Source organism: Cygnus olor, chromosome 5, assembly GCF_009769625.2.
Source record: "Cygnus olor isolate bCygOlo1 chromosome 5, bCygOlo1.pri.v2, whole genome shotgun sequence".
NCBI lineage: Eukaryota > Metazoa > Chordata > Aves > Anseriformes > Anatidae > Cygnus > Cygnus olor.
The window spans coordinates 52429526-52448936 of record NC_049173.1 but is presented as its reverse complement, the minus strand read 5'-3'; the positions used below and the strand labels follow the sequence as shown (position 1 = coordinate 52448936).

Here is a 19411-nt window from a genome sequence, read left to right as displayed (position 1 = left end):
TGGTAAACCTCTCAAAGAAAAAAAATAGAACAAAATAAGAACTGCAGGTTAGAACAGTGGTATCAATTCACACACAAACCTGAACATATTCCACATTTTCAAAAATGTCTCCACGGTGATAGCGAACAGGCTGGTCCCACTGGCAGTGCAAGCTATGCTTCTGGTTGCCGAGTCTACAAATCTGATGGTTCCCTGCAAAGCACAAAACATGTTGCTCTACAATGTAAATGAGGTTTTCAAGAAGAGGAGAAGGGTATACAGTCAAAAAAAAAAAAAAAAAAAAAAAAAAAAAAAACAGAAAAACCCACCTTCAACCTCTACCATTTTTTTAAACCAGCTCAAAAATTTCATCTTTTAAAAGACTCAAAAAACACCTACTCAAGAACAGGTCATAATCACTGGTTTAACAGGTGAAATAGAACAGCCACTAAAGGCCATCAAAATATACAAATAAGTTATGCCCTGACATCAGTCTGAATGCATGCAATTCTTCATTCCTATAATAAAGATTAACTCTTAAAAAGTTGTACCTAATTGAGCTTCTTTAGCCATCTGTGTCTCATGAATGATGTTCCTCAGGATTTGTTCCTCCTGGATGAGCTTGTACTTGTCTAAAACATCTTGTTGCCTAAGGTAATGGTCATGCTGCTTCTGATATTCCTTCAATTCATTCAAGGTTCGCTGAAGTGATCTTGAAAATTTAACAGTAGAAAAAATTTACTTTTAGTGCTTTTTAAAATATAATTTTTCGTATAATACTGTACATTTTCAGCTTTGTTCTGGATTGCTTTAAGTATTCTTATGAATAACTTCAGCAAATAGACAAAGAAATGTAGAAATTAAAAACACTGTTATTCTATTTGAAATGTAAAGAAATGCTGCAGCAGGACAATAAATTGAGATTGCATGAACTTCCACTAGGGTGCTTCTTTTGTTACCTATGTTGAGCTTCCAGTTTTTGCTCAAGTTTCTGCTGACATAGGACAGCATGCTTCCTTTTCACAGCTTGCTCAAAACCTGGCTTGGCCTGTAGAGCATGATCATAACACAGGACTGAGTGGTTGTACTCCCCAAGCATCTAAAGAATGATGAAGAGACAATGAATTAGCCATTGTTCTGTAATATTTTATCTTTTTAAAAATCATTTTTAAAGAAGTCATTAACTCAGATTTTAACCTGTGGTAACAAGCAGCCTGTCTTTTCAGAAACTCAAGCCACTATATTTGTTAAAGGGAGGCTGTAGGATGAAAATATTTTCATCCTACACACTTAAACATTAAGTGTGTAATGCATGCGGAACACAAGATACACTGTAGAAGACTAAAGCATTACAAGTCAAGCCAGAAAGATTAAATATTTGATTTCCTATGAGTCTTGAAAAATAAAGATAATATTTACTGCGTATATATTTCCCAAAGTGTAGTAGCTGGTAAAGAAGTCACTGTAATCCAGAGCTGCGTGGACCACAATAGCTGCATCTGCAGAGAAGTGAGCTCGGTGCAGAATATTTGCCAAATTTACCAATGCAATATCTTTATTTTGCCTAAAAACAAAGGAACAAACAAAAAGCAAAACCAAAAAAAGGAAAAAAGAAAAAGGAAAAAAGATTAAAAGAAGATTAGGCTGTATAAGAATCATGCAGAAGAACACGTTCATTCTTCAGTCACATATTAAATATGTAATTTGAAAGAAGAATCAAGTGTCTGAATTACATATATGCCTCATTTAGCACATAAAAACTAAGAACAAGTTAAATTCTTGTTACTTGTTCATTTCCTAGGATACAGTCTTAAAAATTAAAACTTGTTTAGTAATTAGGATGACTAGAAAAACAATCTGAAAAAAATCTTTGTCAGCAATTCTCACCTTGAAGAAAAATGAAGGGCACGCATGGCACATTCAACTACTTGGTATGGTTCGTTTTTTATTCGCCAGTAAAAAGAAGCCATATTATAAAGTACCCAGGAAGAAGAGTTCTGCAGTAAAGAGAAATGCACAAACTATACAATCAACTAAGACATGAACTAAAAGGCCATTCAGGGCTTTAATTACTATGGGATAGAAAACTGAGCACTGATAACTCTAAGCTATCCTTTTCCTCTGGAAACCTGTCATTTGGCCATAGTTGTGAATCTTCAGGAGGAATGAATCAGCATGTAAGCGTATGAAAGAAACAGAACTTCTGCCTTTCATACAGGTAAAAATTCAAAGTGAGATGAAATATGAAGGGACAGACAGCTTGAGTTGAAAGAGTTCCTGTATTTTGCAGGAAGACATTTAAAAATTTCAGACATTTCGGTACTACATTTAAGACATTGCAGTACTACCATTTGTTCTCTAAGTACCCGCATTTTTGTTTAAAAGCTCTTATTACTTTGACAGGGCAACGTACATGGCTTGATAGACCACAAAAATAGATGAGTCATTAAAGATGACAGTAAGTATCTACTTACTGGCTTTGCTGAAGCTTTCACCTGCCTCTGCTTACCTAGCAGAAAATGTTTTTACTCTGCCTTTTGTAACTGAAATGTAAAACCAAAATATATGTGCAAAACTAGTACTGGATCTGACTGCATGTAGTAGGCATATCTGATATTCTGAGACCTTTTTAGCACTCTTTTTGAGCGTACAATAAGTTTACAGTTTCATACCTTCATTAGTCCATCATAAATACGATGTCCTATTTCTTCTATACTTCTTCCCAGCCTCCGCGACAAGTATGTGAAGATTGGATCTTCTTTAGGTAACAAGGGCGCAGAAAGATTGACTCGTTCTTGGACTCCCTAAAATAAAAATTGAAGATAGGTGTTTGCTGACACTTTAACTAAAAACTAGAGAAATATACACAAGAACATGTGTATATTTTCCTTCCAGGAAAGTTTACAGTTTGATTATTTTGCATTCTTATCAACCTTTCGTATCACGAACTTCAAAACTTGACAGGATATTACATCTTTGACATATGAATAATATATATTACTATGGATTGGCAAACACTTGAGTGGTCATTAATATCATTTCTTCTAAAAGCACCCTCTGCTTGAGGAATGCTACAGGGTAAGTGCCAACTCCTGGTAGCTTTGCACATTTGATAACTACTGATTTCACTAATGACCACTGAGGCACTTAACTCACACTTGTCACGTTACGCGCTATGGAATTACTCGCTTTTTTTTCCTTTCTTCTTTTCTGAACAAAAAAGGTACTTGTTTCCAAATTACATACAAACCCAGGAATAGAACTAGAAAACTTCTGTTTCTATTTTCTTCATAAGAAAATCCTTACCTGTAGATGAAAAACTGTTCTCAAGACTTGTAATAAAAGAAATATCAAGAAAGCTGGGTCCGCATTAGAAAACGTGTTCATATAATATTGTTAACAACAGCAATTTTTGCACCACACTTCTGTAACCATTCTAAAGAGATGAACTACTGAAGAACAATCATCTCATCCTCTGGGTTAGAGTTTGGCATTCAGATATCAAAGTGACAGGCAGGTATGTTATGAACTATTGACAAACATGCAAACAATTTTCTGACCATGAATCTTTGCACATCTTAATGAGGCTGCTCAGCGCTCCCCAATTTTCAACTGAAACAATTTACAAGATATAAGCATTTCCAATGAAAACTGTCATTTTACTGACGAAACATGTTATGAAAACAAAAGCCTGAAAATGCTCTCTAAAATAAGACAAGAAATAACAAAAGACAATTGTATCTGACAGAAGCATCCTCCTACAAGCAGGTCCTTCAAGCAGGGTAAAACTGTGGTTCAAAGAAGTCTAAGACAGTCTCAAAAAATTATATTACCTTTTAACCTTGACTTGAGAACTGCCAGTAGGAGTTTTCTGATCCTCTTCCTGATGGGGACAAAAATAAAATAACATACTTCCATTTGCTCGCTTACCCGTAAGTGCTGAAAAGCATGAATGCTGTATGGAAGATCTAGAACTTTTGTACAGTCTGGCTGCTGCAGGTCTGGAGGCACTGGTGACTTTGTGTCTATATAGTCTTCAGGGCTGAGGACATAACATAACATATTGGACTCCAGATTAAAATACTGTTAAAGTCCATAAAATACAATATTGTAGTTGACAGACAATATTCTGATTTGACTGTTACAAAGCCTCTGTGTTTGAGTTCATAACACCATTTCTGATGTCTCCCCTGATTTCAGTTGTCTAAAGATGTCATCACTATAAAGTAAATAAATTGCTATCTGCTTTTAAAAAGATATCAACATTTGGATAGCCTCCAAAATGCATCACCATCAACCTACTGTATCACTAGTATGATTAATGATTTATATGCTCATCAAATAACAATGCATGCAGACTAGAAGGCTCAACTGGACACCCCCAGAACAAAACAAAACAAAACATCCCCACAACCACACAACAACAAAGTAGTTAAAAGCCCAAATGAAGGTATCTGAGGATAAAATTAACCTTTTTCCACCTCCCATACTCATCTGATTATGTTCAAAAAATAAAAACATAAAACCAAAACAGTCTTCCCTGAAGATGAATTACCAATGAAGCTGAATGTCAGACTTCTACACATCCTTTACTTGCTAAATGCATGGGATAAAATTTCACCAGGAGGTATAACATCTTGGTCATAAACAGAATTTCATTCAAAATTAACTCAAGAGAATTCCCACTACAAGAAGTATATCTAGCTCAAAAAAACCCAAAGCACTCAAGCAAATTTGACCCCCTTCTGCATGAAACATGTCAGTTTAATTCACGTGTGCTCCTATCATTAGGATTACATTGGTAGAACTGACAGGGAGTCTGGGAGAAGAAATGAGAAGTCTTAGGGTAGTCTCAACAAGTAACATGGCTGAGTTTTGGGAGGAGACAGTAGTTCTGAATTGTACCCTTTTGTAATTAGGGACAGGTGTCGTTTCAATGTTAGTTCATGTTAACTTAAAATAAAATGACTCATCTAAAAGAACAGTCACACGACAGTGTTTTTCTTTTTAATTGCAGTGAGAGATTTTTTTTTCCATTCAGTAAAGATCTTAAAATATAAAGCATCTTATTACCGGATATCTTTGCTCTCTAAGGTGATGTATGTGCCATCATATAGATCTAGGTCCCCCAAAGGCACCTTTGCTTTAATGCAGTCTGGGTCCTCTTTATTGTGCCGTTGTTCCAGCCCTGTGTCTCTGTCCTCATTTTCCTCTATATGAATCTTTTGAGCAACTAACTGTTTCTGTAGGAATAGAGAGAAAAAAAAAAAAAGTATACTGATGAAAGCAAAGTGTATAGTAAGTAGCAGTTGAACAATCCAGTTATTTCCTTAAAACAAAGTCAATTTGAAGAACATGCAAAATTCTCTCTTAATATTCTGGGAATCTTTCATGATATTTTGTAACATCTGTAGGACATTTTTTTGGTTTAGATAGAAGATGAATACTTTCAGCAGAGATAATACAACATGAACAGGCCTTTATTTCTCCTGCTGTAGCTAAAAAGAAGGCTTATAGCATTTCAATTTCATTGGTGGCCATTCAGAAAAAGAAGAAATAGTAGTTAACAATAAACCAACTTTTCACATTTAGACCCTTTTTCTCCACTTTAGGACATCACAAAATTAGTATCAGAGACTGCAAACAAAATGAACTGTTAACCATTCAGCATGCAAAGTATAACTGAGGCAGCAGGCCAACAAGAATCGAGACAGAACAATTTTTGTTATGTCAGCTTATGACATGCCTTTGGGGCTACCCTTCACCCCAGAAAGAATGTTATTATGAATAGTCAATGGACTAATCATCTATCCTAGGACATTTTACTATATTTAATTCTCACCTAGATCTGCAAACTGAAAACCCATTAAATATCAGAAGGATTTGTATGTGTGAAAAGAGAAGAAAATTTGCATTTTGAAAGCCACATGTATTTGATAACACTATTATGCAATACTTGAGATATATGCAGTAATAGCATCTTGTGCAAGATCTTAAAATAAATTATTTCTGCTGAAAGTCATTTGTACGCCACAAATTTTACATTAGTGATTTACAAACCACAAACCACGTCCTGAGGAGCTTAAAATTATTTTTTCACAATAGCTAAAATGCCCACTACCACAAAAGTAAGTACACCTCAGTGAAAAAGATCAGCCAAATATAATCACATATGGGGCAGTCCTGCTTTTTTCTTCCAGTACTCCTCTCTTATTTTCCTGAAGTTATCTCTGGTGTTCATTTAACTTCTCAGTTAGCTAGTTACAATAACCTGACAAAATGAAATCTGGCACACGAGAAAGAGGAGTGAATGTGTGGCCAAAAGAAACGCTGAGAGCTATTTGTGTGCCCATCCTTATCACATTTAAACTTGTATTGGTATAGGTTGTCCAGAGGGGTCATGGAGTCTCCCTCCTTGAAGATCTTCAAAAGCCACCTGGACACGGTCCTGGACAACTTGCTCTAGGCGGCCCTGCTTGAGCAGGGGTTGGATCAGATGGACCCAGAGGTCCCTGCCAGCCTCAGCCATTCTGTGATTCTGTAATAAAGGGGCTTGAAATAAACCAGTGGTGACCTCCTCTCTGATTTGTCCTAGACAGAGCAATGAAAAGAAGAATGGCCTGAAAAAAACAGAGAGGAGTACAGGGAAAATCACGGTCTACAGGATGTACTCTCAATAGCAGCTACAACAAATCTAAGACAACACCTCTATAAATAGTTCTGGAAAACAGCAGTCAGCAACAAAATCAAGTACATAAATGATTTGTCTTTACTTAAAAGCATTAGGCTTTATGGATAACAACTGGTAAAGAGATGCATCTGGGAAAAATGATAACCAGTTGAGCAAACTTGAGGCACAAAAATCCTGAAATCTGAATAATTCTTCATCCTTTTGGTTAACCAGAACTATGCCAGCAATAACTCTTGTTCCCTGTCTAGCTATATCACTAAAACCCCTATGAAATAAAAGTTGTACCTTCAGCAATTTGTAAGTACTTAAAGTTTTGTTTTACCTCCAGTTCTTTGAGGTAGTTAACTGTTGTTTCTTGTCTCATTAGTATTACCAAATCATGTGGGTTCCTCAAGTTCATCGGTGAATCAACCTGCAAGACAATTCAACAGTCCAGGTAAGACATTTTCTAAATTAGAGTGATTTTAAAGGATAGGAAGTTATGCTCATTCAACTACAGTTTGTCATTTCAGAGATTTTATGTCCACTCACCATTCATAATACTCCTATATTTTTAATCTGTATTTCCAACAACATTGTAATTGGAGAGTCCAACCCATGCTTTAATTTCAAACCTACTTTGGTTTATTCAGGTGCACAAATTCTAAGCATAAGAGGCAAGTAAAATACCAAAACATTGCTAGGAGTACTTACTGCTGAAGTACTGAAGTACTAGATAAACTGAAAGTGCTACTGCAAAAATCTGTTCTCTCTTACAGCTTTAAAATTCCTCCATCCAGTTCCTCAAGAGGTATAAAGTACTTCAGCTTCAAGTGAACTCTTCCACACAACCAATTTAACACACAGCCCAGTATTAAGCCTTTCAAAGATCTATTGCCTTCAGGATGAAGAAGTAAATGAACGAAATCAAGAGGTAAGCAGACAAAGATTGAGAACTTTATTATAGAGACTCTGCCACAGCTTCCATAGCTATGCACAAGAACTGGTAGCTTGATAAATTCCAACATTATGGGCAAGTCACAGACAAGAGTGGTTACATGCTGACTTTTACTGGTTCCTAAACGGTTTCAGTAAGCTATGGCACTTCCTTCCACAGCTGAAATATTCCAGCCTTGTCCTCACGCCAAGCCAACTCTGGTGCCTGACTGGGTGGGGGAAAGTGACTCCAGTGTTGAAGGTGCTCTGTGGGTCCCACCCCCAGGCTTCCAGTCCTGTTTCCCCGTTTTGTCACTGCAGTAAGTTAATACCTCATGTCATCTCTGGTGACTACGTGGCTCTCCTGAGCTAAGTAAAACTCCATAGTTCAACAGGATGTCACCTGCTGACATTTGTTGCTCTACCTGAACTAGTAAATTAAAATTAGCTCACTGAAGATCCAGTGAGAATGAGAACAGAAGCAAGGAAATGGCCAGGGGGATGTGATGACAGGATGAGGAAGGAAGGTGAGAAGAACAGCAAGATCTCCCCTTTCTATCATTAATTTTTAATGTTGATGAGTTCACCCATTTCATGGAATTGTACCTCAGGCTGTTATGGCAGATGATCTACGGCAAGATATCCCTGGATCTGCTCAGTTTACATTCAAATTTACAGAAAATGGAACCAACTACTGCATAAAGACATAAACACTACCTGTGTGTTAGCACTGATACCTCCCCTACAAGGGCTGCCCACCGCTTTCTGCCTTAATCTGTTTCTATTTTTTTAAATTTACTGAAGTAATGGGAGCATTCTATGCCAGGTGTGATTGCTTTGCTGCCTTTATTTAGTCTATACAAATGTGGTGACATTATAATTTAATGGAAAAGCCTACCACATATAGCAGCAGAGCCTCTGAGCTCCTGCTTTTATTTTTTTCCAACTTTCCAAACAACTTGGGCATATTTCTGGACCTCTTATTGCAGGGAATTGCAGCTCCAGCAGGAGATGAGCAAATGCTGCTCATTTTTAATGTGACCTCTCAACAGATCAAGCCTCGAGCCAGGTTCTCCTGGCTCTAAGTCAAAGAAGAAGCTCAAATCTACATTTTCTGGACTACTGACCATTAGGCCCACCTTCCTTACAAACCTCCCTACTAAGCAAGGACTCAATCTCCTAAGCAAACCAAGTATTTGTCTGTTCCTGTGTTCCCTCCACCTCAAAACCAACCAAAGAAAAAAACCCCAAACAACCTACAAGGTTGCTCTTCGCTAAATTTGGCTAAATTTTCCTTTTCAAATCGCAAGCTGAACTACTTCTCTCAGCATGCAGACTTTTTGGAGGGTGGCTATCTGCACACTCATCTTCTTCCCCGGTGAATTAATTATTATATCACCAGATGAAGAGAAAGTAATAATTAACTGATACCAGTTACCCTATGAATTTGGAGATTATGGATTTAACAGTTGCCAGCAAAGGGCAATAGAGTATCCACAGTGATCCAGAGAAGCACAGAAAATGCAGTAGCAAAAATACCCACAAACAATGCTGTTAGCTGAAGTATTAAAGTCCACACCATTTTACTTACAGTTATATGCCATATTTCCTCCTGTGGGCCCCACCTCACTTTGACCATGTTACTCATAAAACAGAGTTATGTAGTGAATGTAAAACTTGTTCATACCTCATTTGCTGGAGAAATTATCATGGTATGTGCAAGTGAATGAGGTATGAATTTCCAAAGAAAACAAAGGTAAATTTTACTATTTAAAGCCCTTAATCATGCATTCCAAAACAGCACTGTTCCTCTGACTACTAAAGGCTGTTTGCACAATATCACACTGTCACTAAGAGCAAAGTCAACTATGAGCTCCACTTTCAGTGACTAACTGCATCTGGGGAGTGATTTTTTTTGCAGAATATTATGCAGGCATCACTGTTAAGACAGGCTGAGGGAGCTGGGGTTGTTCAGCCTGGAGAAGAGAAGGCTCCGAGAAGACCTCATTGCAGCCTTCCAGTACCTAAAGGGGGCTTACAAGAAAGCAGGAGATGAACTTTTTGTCAGGGAGTGTAGTGACAGAACAAGGAGTAATGACTTTAAACTAAAAAAAAAATATTAGATTTAGATAAGATATAAGGAAGAAATTCTTTACTCAGAGGGTGGTGAGGCACCGGCACAGGCTGCCCAGAGAAGGCGTGGATGCCCCATCCCAGGAAGTGCTCAAGGCCAGGCTGGATGGGGCTTTGAGCAACCTGGCCTGGTGGGAAGCGTCCCTGCCCTTGACAGGTAGGTTGTAATGAGATGATCTTTTCTAAAAACCTTATTCTGAAAATTGAATGATTTCAGGTGACCATTCATTCAAAAGCAGAGTCATACTAAGTGACAGCTTCTGTTTAACTGAGTGGCTCCAAATTCCTATCAACTATCACCTGGCAGCAGAAATCACAAGTGACAAAAGCAGCCAAACAGCAACACCCTTGAATTCACTCATAAAGTTACATCAATCCACCAGAAAATTATATCATGTTTAGCAGCTTCAGCAGCGTGCATGATCTTATTTAGTCTTCAGGTTTTCAACTCCAGATCTGACCTCAGTCTGTCACAAAATGAAGACTTTCTAATGATAGCGAAACCCTTCAACTTAGTAGAAAGTTATTATTATTTAATAATCTTAGCAGTTATTGTCTCCAAGACCAATGCAAAGCCTGAACAAAAAGCTCTAAAATAAAAAACTTAGTACTGTCAATCCAACGTTGCATTTAGATTTCATCATTTCTGACAATGAAACCTCAAGACTTCCATTGTAAGAAATTATCAAAGACTTCACTATTAGGTCTCAGATATAAAAATCCACTTAGATCCAATAACTTCTGAACAACAATTTGAACGGGAAAAAACTAAGTAGTAACACTGGTCAAAAATACAAGATTTGGAAAGGAAACTTGATCCAACACAACCAAAGTATTCAAAGCATTTTTGGTAGCTCATAAAAGTGAGCTGAATGCAGCGTACTGCTTCTTGTTCTCTTCAGCTTGCACATCTACAGTACAAAGGCATTGTATGATTTTAACCACGGAAATAAAAAGCATTCAGACCTACAGAGTAATGCCATATGACACAAAGGAAAACAGACTCTTAACTGAAATCTACAGGAGATCTTATGATATGATGCCTACAAATGAGAAAAATAATGTCAACCTGGCCCTCAGCAGGCATCAGCCTGGAGGATGATGCCACAGAATCTGAAGTGCAGTTTTCTGAGCTGCTTGGGTTGATCCAAAATATCACCCTGCTGCCAAGTGGGGACATCTTCCCTTTTCTTACTATCTGTATTCTTACAGCTTCACTGAGAAACAGCTCATTCAATCCAGCTAAGAAATAGCTCAGAAAGATTGTACCATTAGTACTGAGCCAGACCAGCACACCAGCCCGAACTGGCCTCAGGTGAGCAGCTCTTATCTCGGGGCTAACCCCTGACAACCACAGGCCTCTGCAACTGCCACCAGACAGGCAACCTTCTCCTCTCACATCCATCCAAGAATACCATCAGGACCTGGGGTTTGTTATCCACCATTCTACACCATCCTCTTCCTGGATCGAACACATTTTATTTTTACAGTGCCACCTGTAAAAGGCTGGAAAAAAACAGAGCTGACCTACTTGGCTGTAAAGAACACCTGGGCTACCTCTGACACCAAGGGTGTCAATTCCACCTCACGATGAATTTACCACAGTGAGTAGGTAGTAAACAAAGCTTTAATGTCAGCATAATCTACACAGCAGAGGTAACAGTATCAACAGTGGTAAAGGTAGGTGGGCTTTTAGCACCTGCTAAAAACAAGCACGCAGCTCTGACTCCCGCAGGGCCTGTGACCCGGGTTCTCCAGCTTTACTGTGTCCTTGCTGCTGGTGCTGCCTGTGCCAGGCTCACCCATCACCTTTTCACTTTTCTGTGCAGTCATACCCCCAAAATTGGACAACAGTACACTGAACACAAACATAAGACAGGATAGAGCTTTTCTGTGGGCTGAAAAAATAAAAATTGAAGAAATGGCAACACAAACAGGAGATTCAGAAAAGCCCTCACAGTTTCACTCATCTGCCAAAGAATTCTTTAGTCTGAAAAGCTACAGTCTAAATATGTATTTAATGGGTACCTGGAGGACTGTTCTGGGTTACATCTCTTTCTCCCCACTAGAAAGACACTCTAAAAGACTTTAGGTAGATTTTAGAAGATACTGGTTTCATTCAGGCTCATGTCCTGTTTGTGCTTTTACAGACACTTGATTCCTCTACTTAGTAGTCACCTAGCAGGCTGATCTCACTGTGGAAATGCCTCCAATTTCAAGAAAATATCTAAAAGAAAAAAATAAGAGGGAGACTGGCTCCACCAGGAAGCTTTGCATAAAACACCACCTTATTTTTCTTTTCATCACGTCTCTTGTCTTTGCACAGTTGAACTAAATCTTCGTGGCATCCACTAGAGAAAATATTTCTTTAGACAGAAAACAGCAGTGGTACTGGAACAGTTTGAAGAAAGAGCACATCACATCCATATAGGTGTAGATTCTACAATTGCGTATGATCTCTCAGTGCACAGGGCATGTATCCACTAACTTACAGCCATAGCTTCCTTCTTGACAGTACAGGTATTTGCAAATAACTGCACTGAAAGCCTCCTGTTGCGAAATAAAAGGTGTAGGTGACCCCTGTCTTACTGAGCTTCACCAGACTTGCTGATGGCACAGCCCTAGAATGGCTGGAATGAGCACAAGTTTGTATTTCTTCAAAGCACCGTTAAAGATGTGTGTGGCACATAGTTTGCATTTAATGACAATTTTTATACGTTTAACTAGTAGGGAAAGCAAAACAAAAAACTTTACTCTGGAAACTAGTCTAGAACTGACTTCAACCATTAGAACTTTATTAAAGAGCAGCTATTATATCAGAAGAAGTCATGTATTTCAACACTGCAGCAGGTACAATCCAATACCCGTGTGCTAGGCTGCTTCTTTTTATCTTAGGATTGAACCTTTTACCGTGCCAAGACTTGGTTTCACTTAGAGTGTCACACTTTCCCTTGTCAAACAGAAAGTTGCAGATACATCCACCCACCAGCCAAGAGTTAAAAATCATAACATCTGATGCTTGTTGCCTTGTTTTAGACAAGAGCTGAGGTTGTTACCATAAATTCAAACAGCACTGGAAATGGTAGCTTCACTTTCATGCAATATGGGACCATGGCCTGCCAACACTACAGATCCTTTACCCCTTCAAAGTCTACATCTGATGTGCCTTATCATCTCAACAGGGCACTCAGAAGAGAAAAAAGAAAATAATAATAAAAATGGATATTTAGATTTAGCTAATCTTTTACAAAATGTAAGGAACTCCCCGGAATGCTCTTTCAGGTGGAAACAAAATGGAAGTCAACCTGCAGAACACATACAACAGCCTCACGGTTAGAAGGGACTCTTGCACCAGAACAGATGCTTGATCCAATTATTTACTTTTAACTCAAAGTGCTTGGCTGATGGCAAAGCACCATGTTCATTTACTCCTTCTCTAAAGTGCTGAAACTGTGCCATCCAAGATGAACTGCTTGAAATGCAAGAAACTGACTTTGATTCAAGCATAGTAAACAGGAAAAAAATGGTGCTGAAAAGCCTGCCTTGAAACTCTAATGGCTCCTACAGCTAGACTGCAGAAAGTCTGCCAGGAAACCACTTTTAAATTTTGTTCTCCATTCAACTTTGCCCAAAGGTGAAAGTTTCTGTATAAAGCACAGTTCGAGTTTATTCATCGTCACGAAGTACAGCAAGAACCTGATTCATCAAGACGCTGAATTTATGCGACAAAAAAAGACAAGAGCTGAATCAAACCCTGAAGTTCTAGAGAGTCTCCTGTGTTACCTGCAGGTATCAAAGCCTCTGAATACTTAGACCTTTGCCAAATCTTCCAGTGTATTTTTCCCTCACAGTTCAGTTACATACACCACGAATTATTATTATTATTAAAAAAAGAGGGCAAATGAACACCTCAATCAACTATTTTTAGGTTACACTTTTCCTTTTTCCTTTTTTTTTTTTTTTTTTTTTTTTTAAAGTAACACGGAAATCTCACTACTAATTGAGGTACAGGACTACCAGTTTCAGAACAGCTGTTAGTGCCTGTGCATGTCCTAAAAGCTATGACATGCAGAAGGCAGATTATGACAGGAAGATGCTGGAAAAGATACTACATTAATGTATGGTATGCAACAAAATGGGCTCCTTGTACTTGTTTTATAGACTGTAAATACTGAATTTTTGCCACTTCACTTAGAAATTAAGGCGATTCCCACTAGACTAGAATTCTTTGCAGTCTCAAGTGGGAGAGAAGGATCTAAAAACTGCTGCTTGCCTTTCGGTATATTCTTGCCATCTCAAGATACTCTACGCTAATGTGATACTAACATGGCATTTCTGAAAAAGCTGCAGAAATTTCTGTATAGGCTTCAGTGTAAGACAAGCTACTGAAGTGGAAAATAAACTCTCGGGCTTATCCAAATGATGAGCAGAGAGTGTCAGCAGATACTTGTTCCAACGGATGTCACAAAGGTTCACCTAGAAAAATGATGCTGAATTGAGTTTCTATATTAAATATTCAGCTACTTGAAAGCTTACAGCTGCAGGGTCTGTTAAAAAGCAGCATTAACCATTTTGATATTGTTAAAAAGAGCTGAGCTGCAGGGAAAAGAAATTTTAAATGCCTGTAGCACTTCAAACATAAAACCTGACAAAGTTTCTGTATTATCCAATAGGTCTGCCCAGCTGAGATCACTTCAACAGAGCACAGTGGCTATGAGTATCGTAGACAACAGATCTAAACACAAAGGAAAACAGCACTTGATTTGTAACACCAATTGTCTGCAGCATATTGGTGGTCACGTTTACTGGTACAAAACAAATTTCCAATGTGTATATTCTAGCTGAGGTTTATTTTCAACAGTAGCCAAATAGATATCAGCTGTACACTCAGCCAAATCAAAACAAGAGATGGAGATCACCCATACAAATCTGCAATAAACAAGAATTTGTTTTCAGAAAGGCAGTCGCTGCCAAATCCTAAAAACACTGTGTTCTATTATTCAAACTACAGAAAAAGATAAATACTCTCACAAGATACCTAAAAATGTTAGTATTGAGTAGTAATTTCTTCAGCAGATAGTGACAACCCACACACAACCCATTAGGTATTTCTGGTTAATGAACAACTTTATCCTATGCTATATTTTTAGGGCAGGCACTTTATAGCATGGTTTTCATTTCTCAACTGGCTTGTTAAAAACAGGTATGGATTCAGCTTTACATGCAAAAAAAAAAAAAGTAAATTCAGCTACATGAAAAGCCAGTGGATTGTACAGTCTTGCTGACATTGCTCTTCTGGCTTTCCCTGGGCCTTCCTGCACACATGTGCTTGGGCAGCTTCCAGGCTGCCCTTTTGCTATGAAGCTCCTGCTATGGGGGAAAGCTTGTCAGGCATCAGGCAGAGCCTCCACCACACAACAATCAGGTTCGAACAGTTGATTGGCATCACCTTGTCAGTCTGCCTTACTCTTAAAGCTGACACAAAACAGGGTAAGAAGGCCAGGATGCCAAATTATGAGGATACTAGGAGAAAGGAGATCAAGGAACCAGACGCAGATTAGGGGACAAAACCACATGGAAACACTAAAATCGGACAGGGACGGGGCCTGCGTTGGCAACCAGGAAGAACTGATGGGGCTTGCAGGCTGAACCACCTCAGTGCCTACTGCTACGTTCGGCCGCATCCAGCCACGCCTGTGTCAGAGCTCTGCTGTCAGCAGCCAAGCTCTGGCCTAACAGTTGGTGTTGGCCGACGTGTGAGGCGTGGGGCCGCTACAGGCCCTACCCCAGCGGCCTGCCCAGCCTACGCCTCCGCTGCAAACCTCTCGCAGCCCAGCTGACAGCAGTTACACCTACTTATCCTCCACCACTGCCCCACAGAATAAAAAATCCACATTTCTGACTGCACTGCAAGTGCAGGCTAACACGAGGACTACTTTTATTGAGTTCTGATCAGCCACGACCTTCGCGGTGACACATAAAAACCCGTGCTTCGCTCCTCAGCAGGCACACAGCGCTGGCAAAGCGCAGTTCTAGGTCAGGAGCACCTGATCTGGAACAATGAAGTAAACTTCTCAGACATCCAGCACACAGGTCCCAGCTTTTCACAGATTCTCATGAGAAGGCAAAAAAATAAAGTGAAGGAGGTTTTTTTTTTTATTATTTTTATTTTTTTCCCCACTAAAGAAAGGCGAAAATCCTACAGTGCTTTGGTGTTTAAGCAAGAAGTTTTAAAACAAAGCAAGCGTCCCTTTTCAGCAAGGATAAGCTGACCTACACTTCAATAACATCACGCTTCAGGTCGTCATCCTGAGGTTGGATGACAACTCCCGAACTTGGACAGATTCACACCGATCTCCAGCCGAGGTCTCTCTGTACATGCTCATCCAGAGGCACGCGTGCTGGAGACTGCTTTGAGGAAGGTGCTCTATTACACACACCAGCAATAAAGAGCAATTTGTTTTGTTTAGCACACAACAGACTTAGCAGAATAAGAAATTCAGTCAAGAAAAAGGTCAGATGGCCAAGAAAACCAACCTTTAGAGAAATAGCAAAGCAAACATCCACCTGTCATTTTCAAGATGAGACTGAGCAACTGCTTAACGTATCACAGAAGATGCTCTGCAAACAGAAAATAGGTTTTTGCTTGCCTGCACTAGATTTTCAGTTTTCCTTGGCTTTGGGTGGCTGCTTTTTCTCTAGTCTGAGTGTACGCATAGACTGTTGTTTTCATCTCAATCTGCTGGTGTACCATGCAGTCAGGCGGCAGTCAGACTGACGGCAGTAGTGTACTCACTAACTTTAAAGCCACCCGTGAATCATCGTGCCTTGCCACCACTTGGGACACACTCACATTCAAATCCATCACCAAATGAAGACCTATTAAGTAACGCCTCTCTTTTTGTACTAAGCAGGAATCAAACACGATGTCTCTCTCCACGAAATTCAGATGTCGCTTACTGAGGGGCTAGTCTTCCCAGCGCAGGACAGGCTAAAAGGTTTGCTCCTTCACACTGTTCTCCTGGTCATCTCTTAACAAACTTCACCACATTAAAACAAAACAACTTTCTGCCAGCTCAGATTCCTTGCCTGAGGCTCTCTGCTCCTGGCAACGCTTCCTCAGCCCTGCTTTGAACCATCTGTCTGGGAGCTCTTTGCTACTTTTAGTTTAGTTACTCTGGACTGACTTTTTCAGTGTTTATAGCAGTCCATATAAAGGCAGTTTTTGGAGTCCAGCACAACGTGCTTGGCTGTAATTGTCTCCACCAAGCCCAAACGTGACCTCTGTGAAGACCCTACCTCAGCTGTGGTATGTCAGGTCTCTGGTGCACGACAGCAGCTAGTGTCCACCAACAAAGCCAAGAATGAGTATGAAAACTGTTGGCTGCACCATATTTAATCTGTCCTCCCTATGCTGAGTTTCTCTGGTTTCTTGAAGTACACTAGTGCTTCTGTAGAGTAGCCAGTTTCCCTACAATCATAAAACCACAGTCTAAAATTGGTTATATATTAGTCTGAACTTTATACTGGGAGTTGTGAAACAAAAAGGTTTATAAACACATGCACTACGCAGATATAATTTCATCAAAGAGATACAATGACTTGGTCCCTGACTTTGCAGGAACACACAACTGAAGGAGGACTCACACCAAAAAAAGAATAGGAACCGACTCAGAGAAAGATGTATGTGACCTGAAAACAGCTACTAGAGCAACAGATACAACTTGATAACTTTTCTCATGATGGTATACTGAGACTACGAAATGTTACATGCAGTGCTGGGAATTAACTTGCTTCATCATTCAGAAATACTCGCCAGAAACTGGAACAGCAGGGCCTACTTAGCAAGCATTCCCATTTACTAGACGAGATCTTGGTGATACACTGCAAGTTGTTAGCTTTGCCTTAGTTTTGCCACTTGTCAGGCTGCTCTACCACCAGGAACTCCATACGAAATCTCAGTCAGCAAGCTGTCTTATGCCACAGACAAGTCAATCTCACTCCAATGCAGTCTCATATTAGAGGCTTACACTCTTCCTGCACTACGAGGAGAAAATGGCTAGTGGAGATCTTAGGGCCATAACATAAAAACCCTTCCCTCAAACAGATCCAGGCTGTTGGATTTTGTATAGAGGTCAGGATCTGTAACTTCTGCTTTCAGCTCCTCATCCACAGTGCACTTTGGTAACAAGGAAAACAAAATTCACTGCAGCAAACTACGAGCTGCAGGGAAGTCACTTGTCACTGGTGCTTATCTGAACATCTACAGCTAGTGAATCATTTAACAGGACGAATGGCTGCCTTTTACTATCACTTTAGCTTTTTGCCCATATCTTTACCAATTACATGGGCTTTCTTCAGATAAACCTAAGTAGTCCAAGTGAAGATTAAGCCCTTCCTGCTCCAAAAAGGTGACAATTTAAAAATGCATTTCAGAGTTTGAGAAAGCTAATACTTCTGAAATTAAATAATAGAAAAGCTACCACAGCTCTTAGTCACCAGACAGCACTAGCCACTTCCAGTTGGAGGCTGCTGTGTGGGAAGGGTTGCGATCAGCAGTGCAAAGTCCAGCAGTGGCTGGTCACGAGCAGCATTCGCAGGGATCAATAGCGGGGCCAACACTGTTTAGTGTCTTCATGAACACTGTGGAAAAAAAAGGACCTCAGCAAGCCTGGTGTCCTCTGCAAATGCGGGGCGGGGGCAGCAGGGCAGAGGGCAGGGCTGCTGTAAGAGGGACAGCTGCAGAAACCATCGGGCCATTCAGCAAAGGCAAGCACAAAGCCAGCGCCTTTGGAAGAGCCTCCTGCACCGGGAAACGCTGGGGCTGGCCAAACACAAAACAGCTTTACAGAAAAGGACATCTGGGTTCTGGTAGGGGAAAAAAATAATGATGATTTGTCAGCAGCATTCACTTCTGCAGCAATGAAGGTCAACTGCACGCTGGGCTGCAGTGGCAAGACCGGAACCAGCAGGGTGAGGAAAGCAAAAGCACTTGGGAGAATAAATCAGCTTCAGCTTTCAGTCCCTGGCACGAGACAGACACCGACGTACCTGAGCACGGCCAGCAAAGCCCGTTCAAGGCAGCCAGGGGCCTGGAGCACATAGCACACAGGGGCTGAGAGAACCGGGCTGACTCAGCCTCGAGGAGGACAGGGGGGCATTGCAGCTGTTTTCAGCTTCCTAATGGGAGAGTACAGAGAAGACACAGCCAGACTCCTCTGAGGTGCCACAGTGAGAGGCATCAGACACCAGCTGCTACAAGTGAAATTCTGATTAGAAAAGATGAAAAATAATTTCACTCTGAAAACAGTCAGCCACTGGACCAGGTGTCCAACGGCCCAACAAAGCTGTTGGATCTCCATCCTCAGATGCTAAATTCAGGTGGGCAGGGCCCTCAGCGACCTGCCCGAGCTGGCCCTGCTTTGAGCTGCAGGGTAGGCAGTATTACTCTACGATCCTCTTCAGGTTACTGTGCTCAAACCAGCAGCAGCTGAAGCTTGTTCCAAACATGAGCCTTCACTTACACAGCTGTCTTCTGGAAGATAAGGTTCTCCAAAACTCAAACATGGGCTGCCATGGAAACAGCAAGAATGGATCGTTGCTTTGAAGTTCTAAAGAGAAGTCTAGAGTACTACAGAGAAACCTGGTGTGACAATATCTTTTGACAAAACAGCAGTAGATTAATTAGAAGGA

General features: G+C 40.1%; 1 protein-coding gene across 1 annotated transcript in view; it reads right to left on the bottom strand.

Moving 5' to 3' along the window:
- Nucleotides 1–19411, bottom strand: part of TTC17 (tetratricopeptide repeat domain 17) — a 58880-nt gene that overhangs the window by 36822 nt on the left and 2647 nt on the right. The window contains exons 2-10 of the mRNA XM_040559246.1: nucleotides 6993–7082; nucleotides 5053–5222; nucleotides 3910–4021; nucleotides 2652–2783; nucleotides 1867–1976; nucleotides 1399–1543; nucleotides 939–1078; nucleotides 531–691; nucleotides 80–192 (exon numbers count right to left, since the gene is read on the bottom strand). Coding sequence (XP_040415180.1) covers nucleotides 80–192; nucleotides 531–691; nucleotides 939–1078; nucleotides 1399–1543; nucleotides 1867–1976; nucleotides 2652–2783; nucleotides 3910–4021; nucleotides 5053–5222; nucleotides 6993–7082 — 1173 coding nt within the window. The remainder of the gene's footprint in view (nucleotides 1–79; nucleotides 193–530; nucleotides 692–938; nucleotides 1079–1398; nucleotides 1544–1866; nucleotides 1977–2651; nucleotides 2784–3909; nucleotides 4022–5052; nucleotides 5223–6992; nucleotides 7083–19411) is intronic.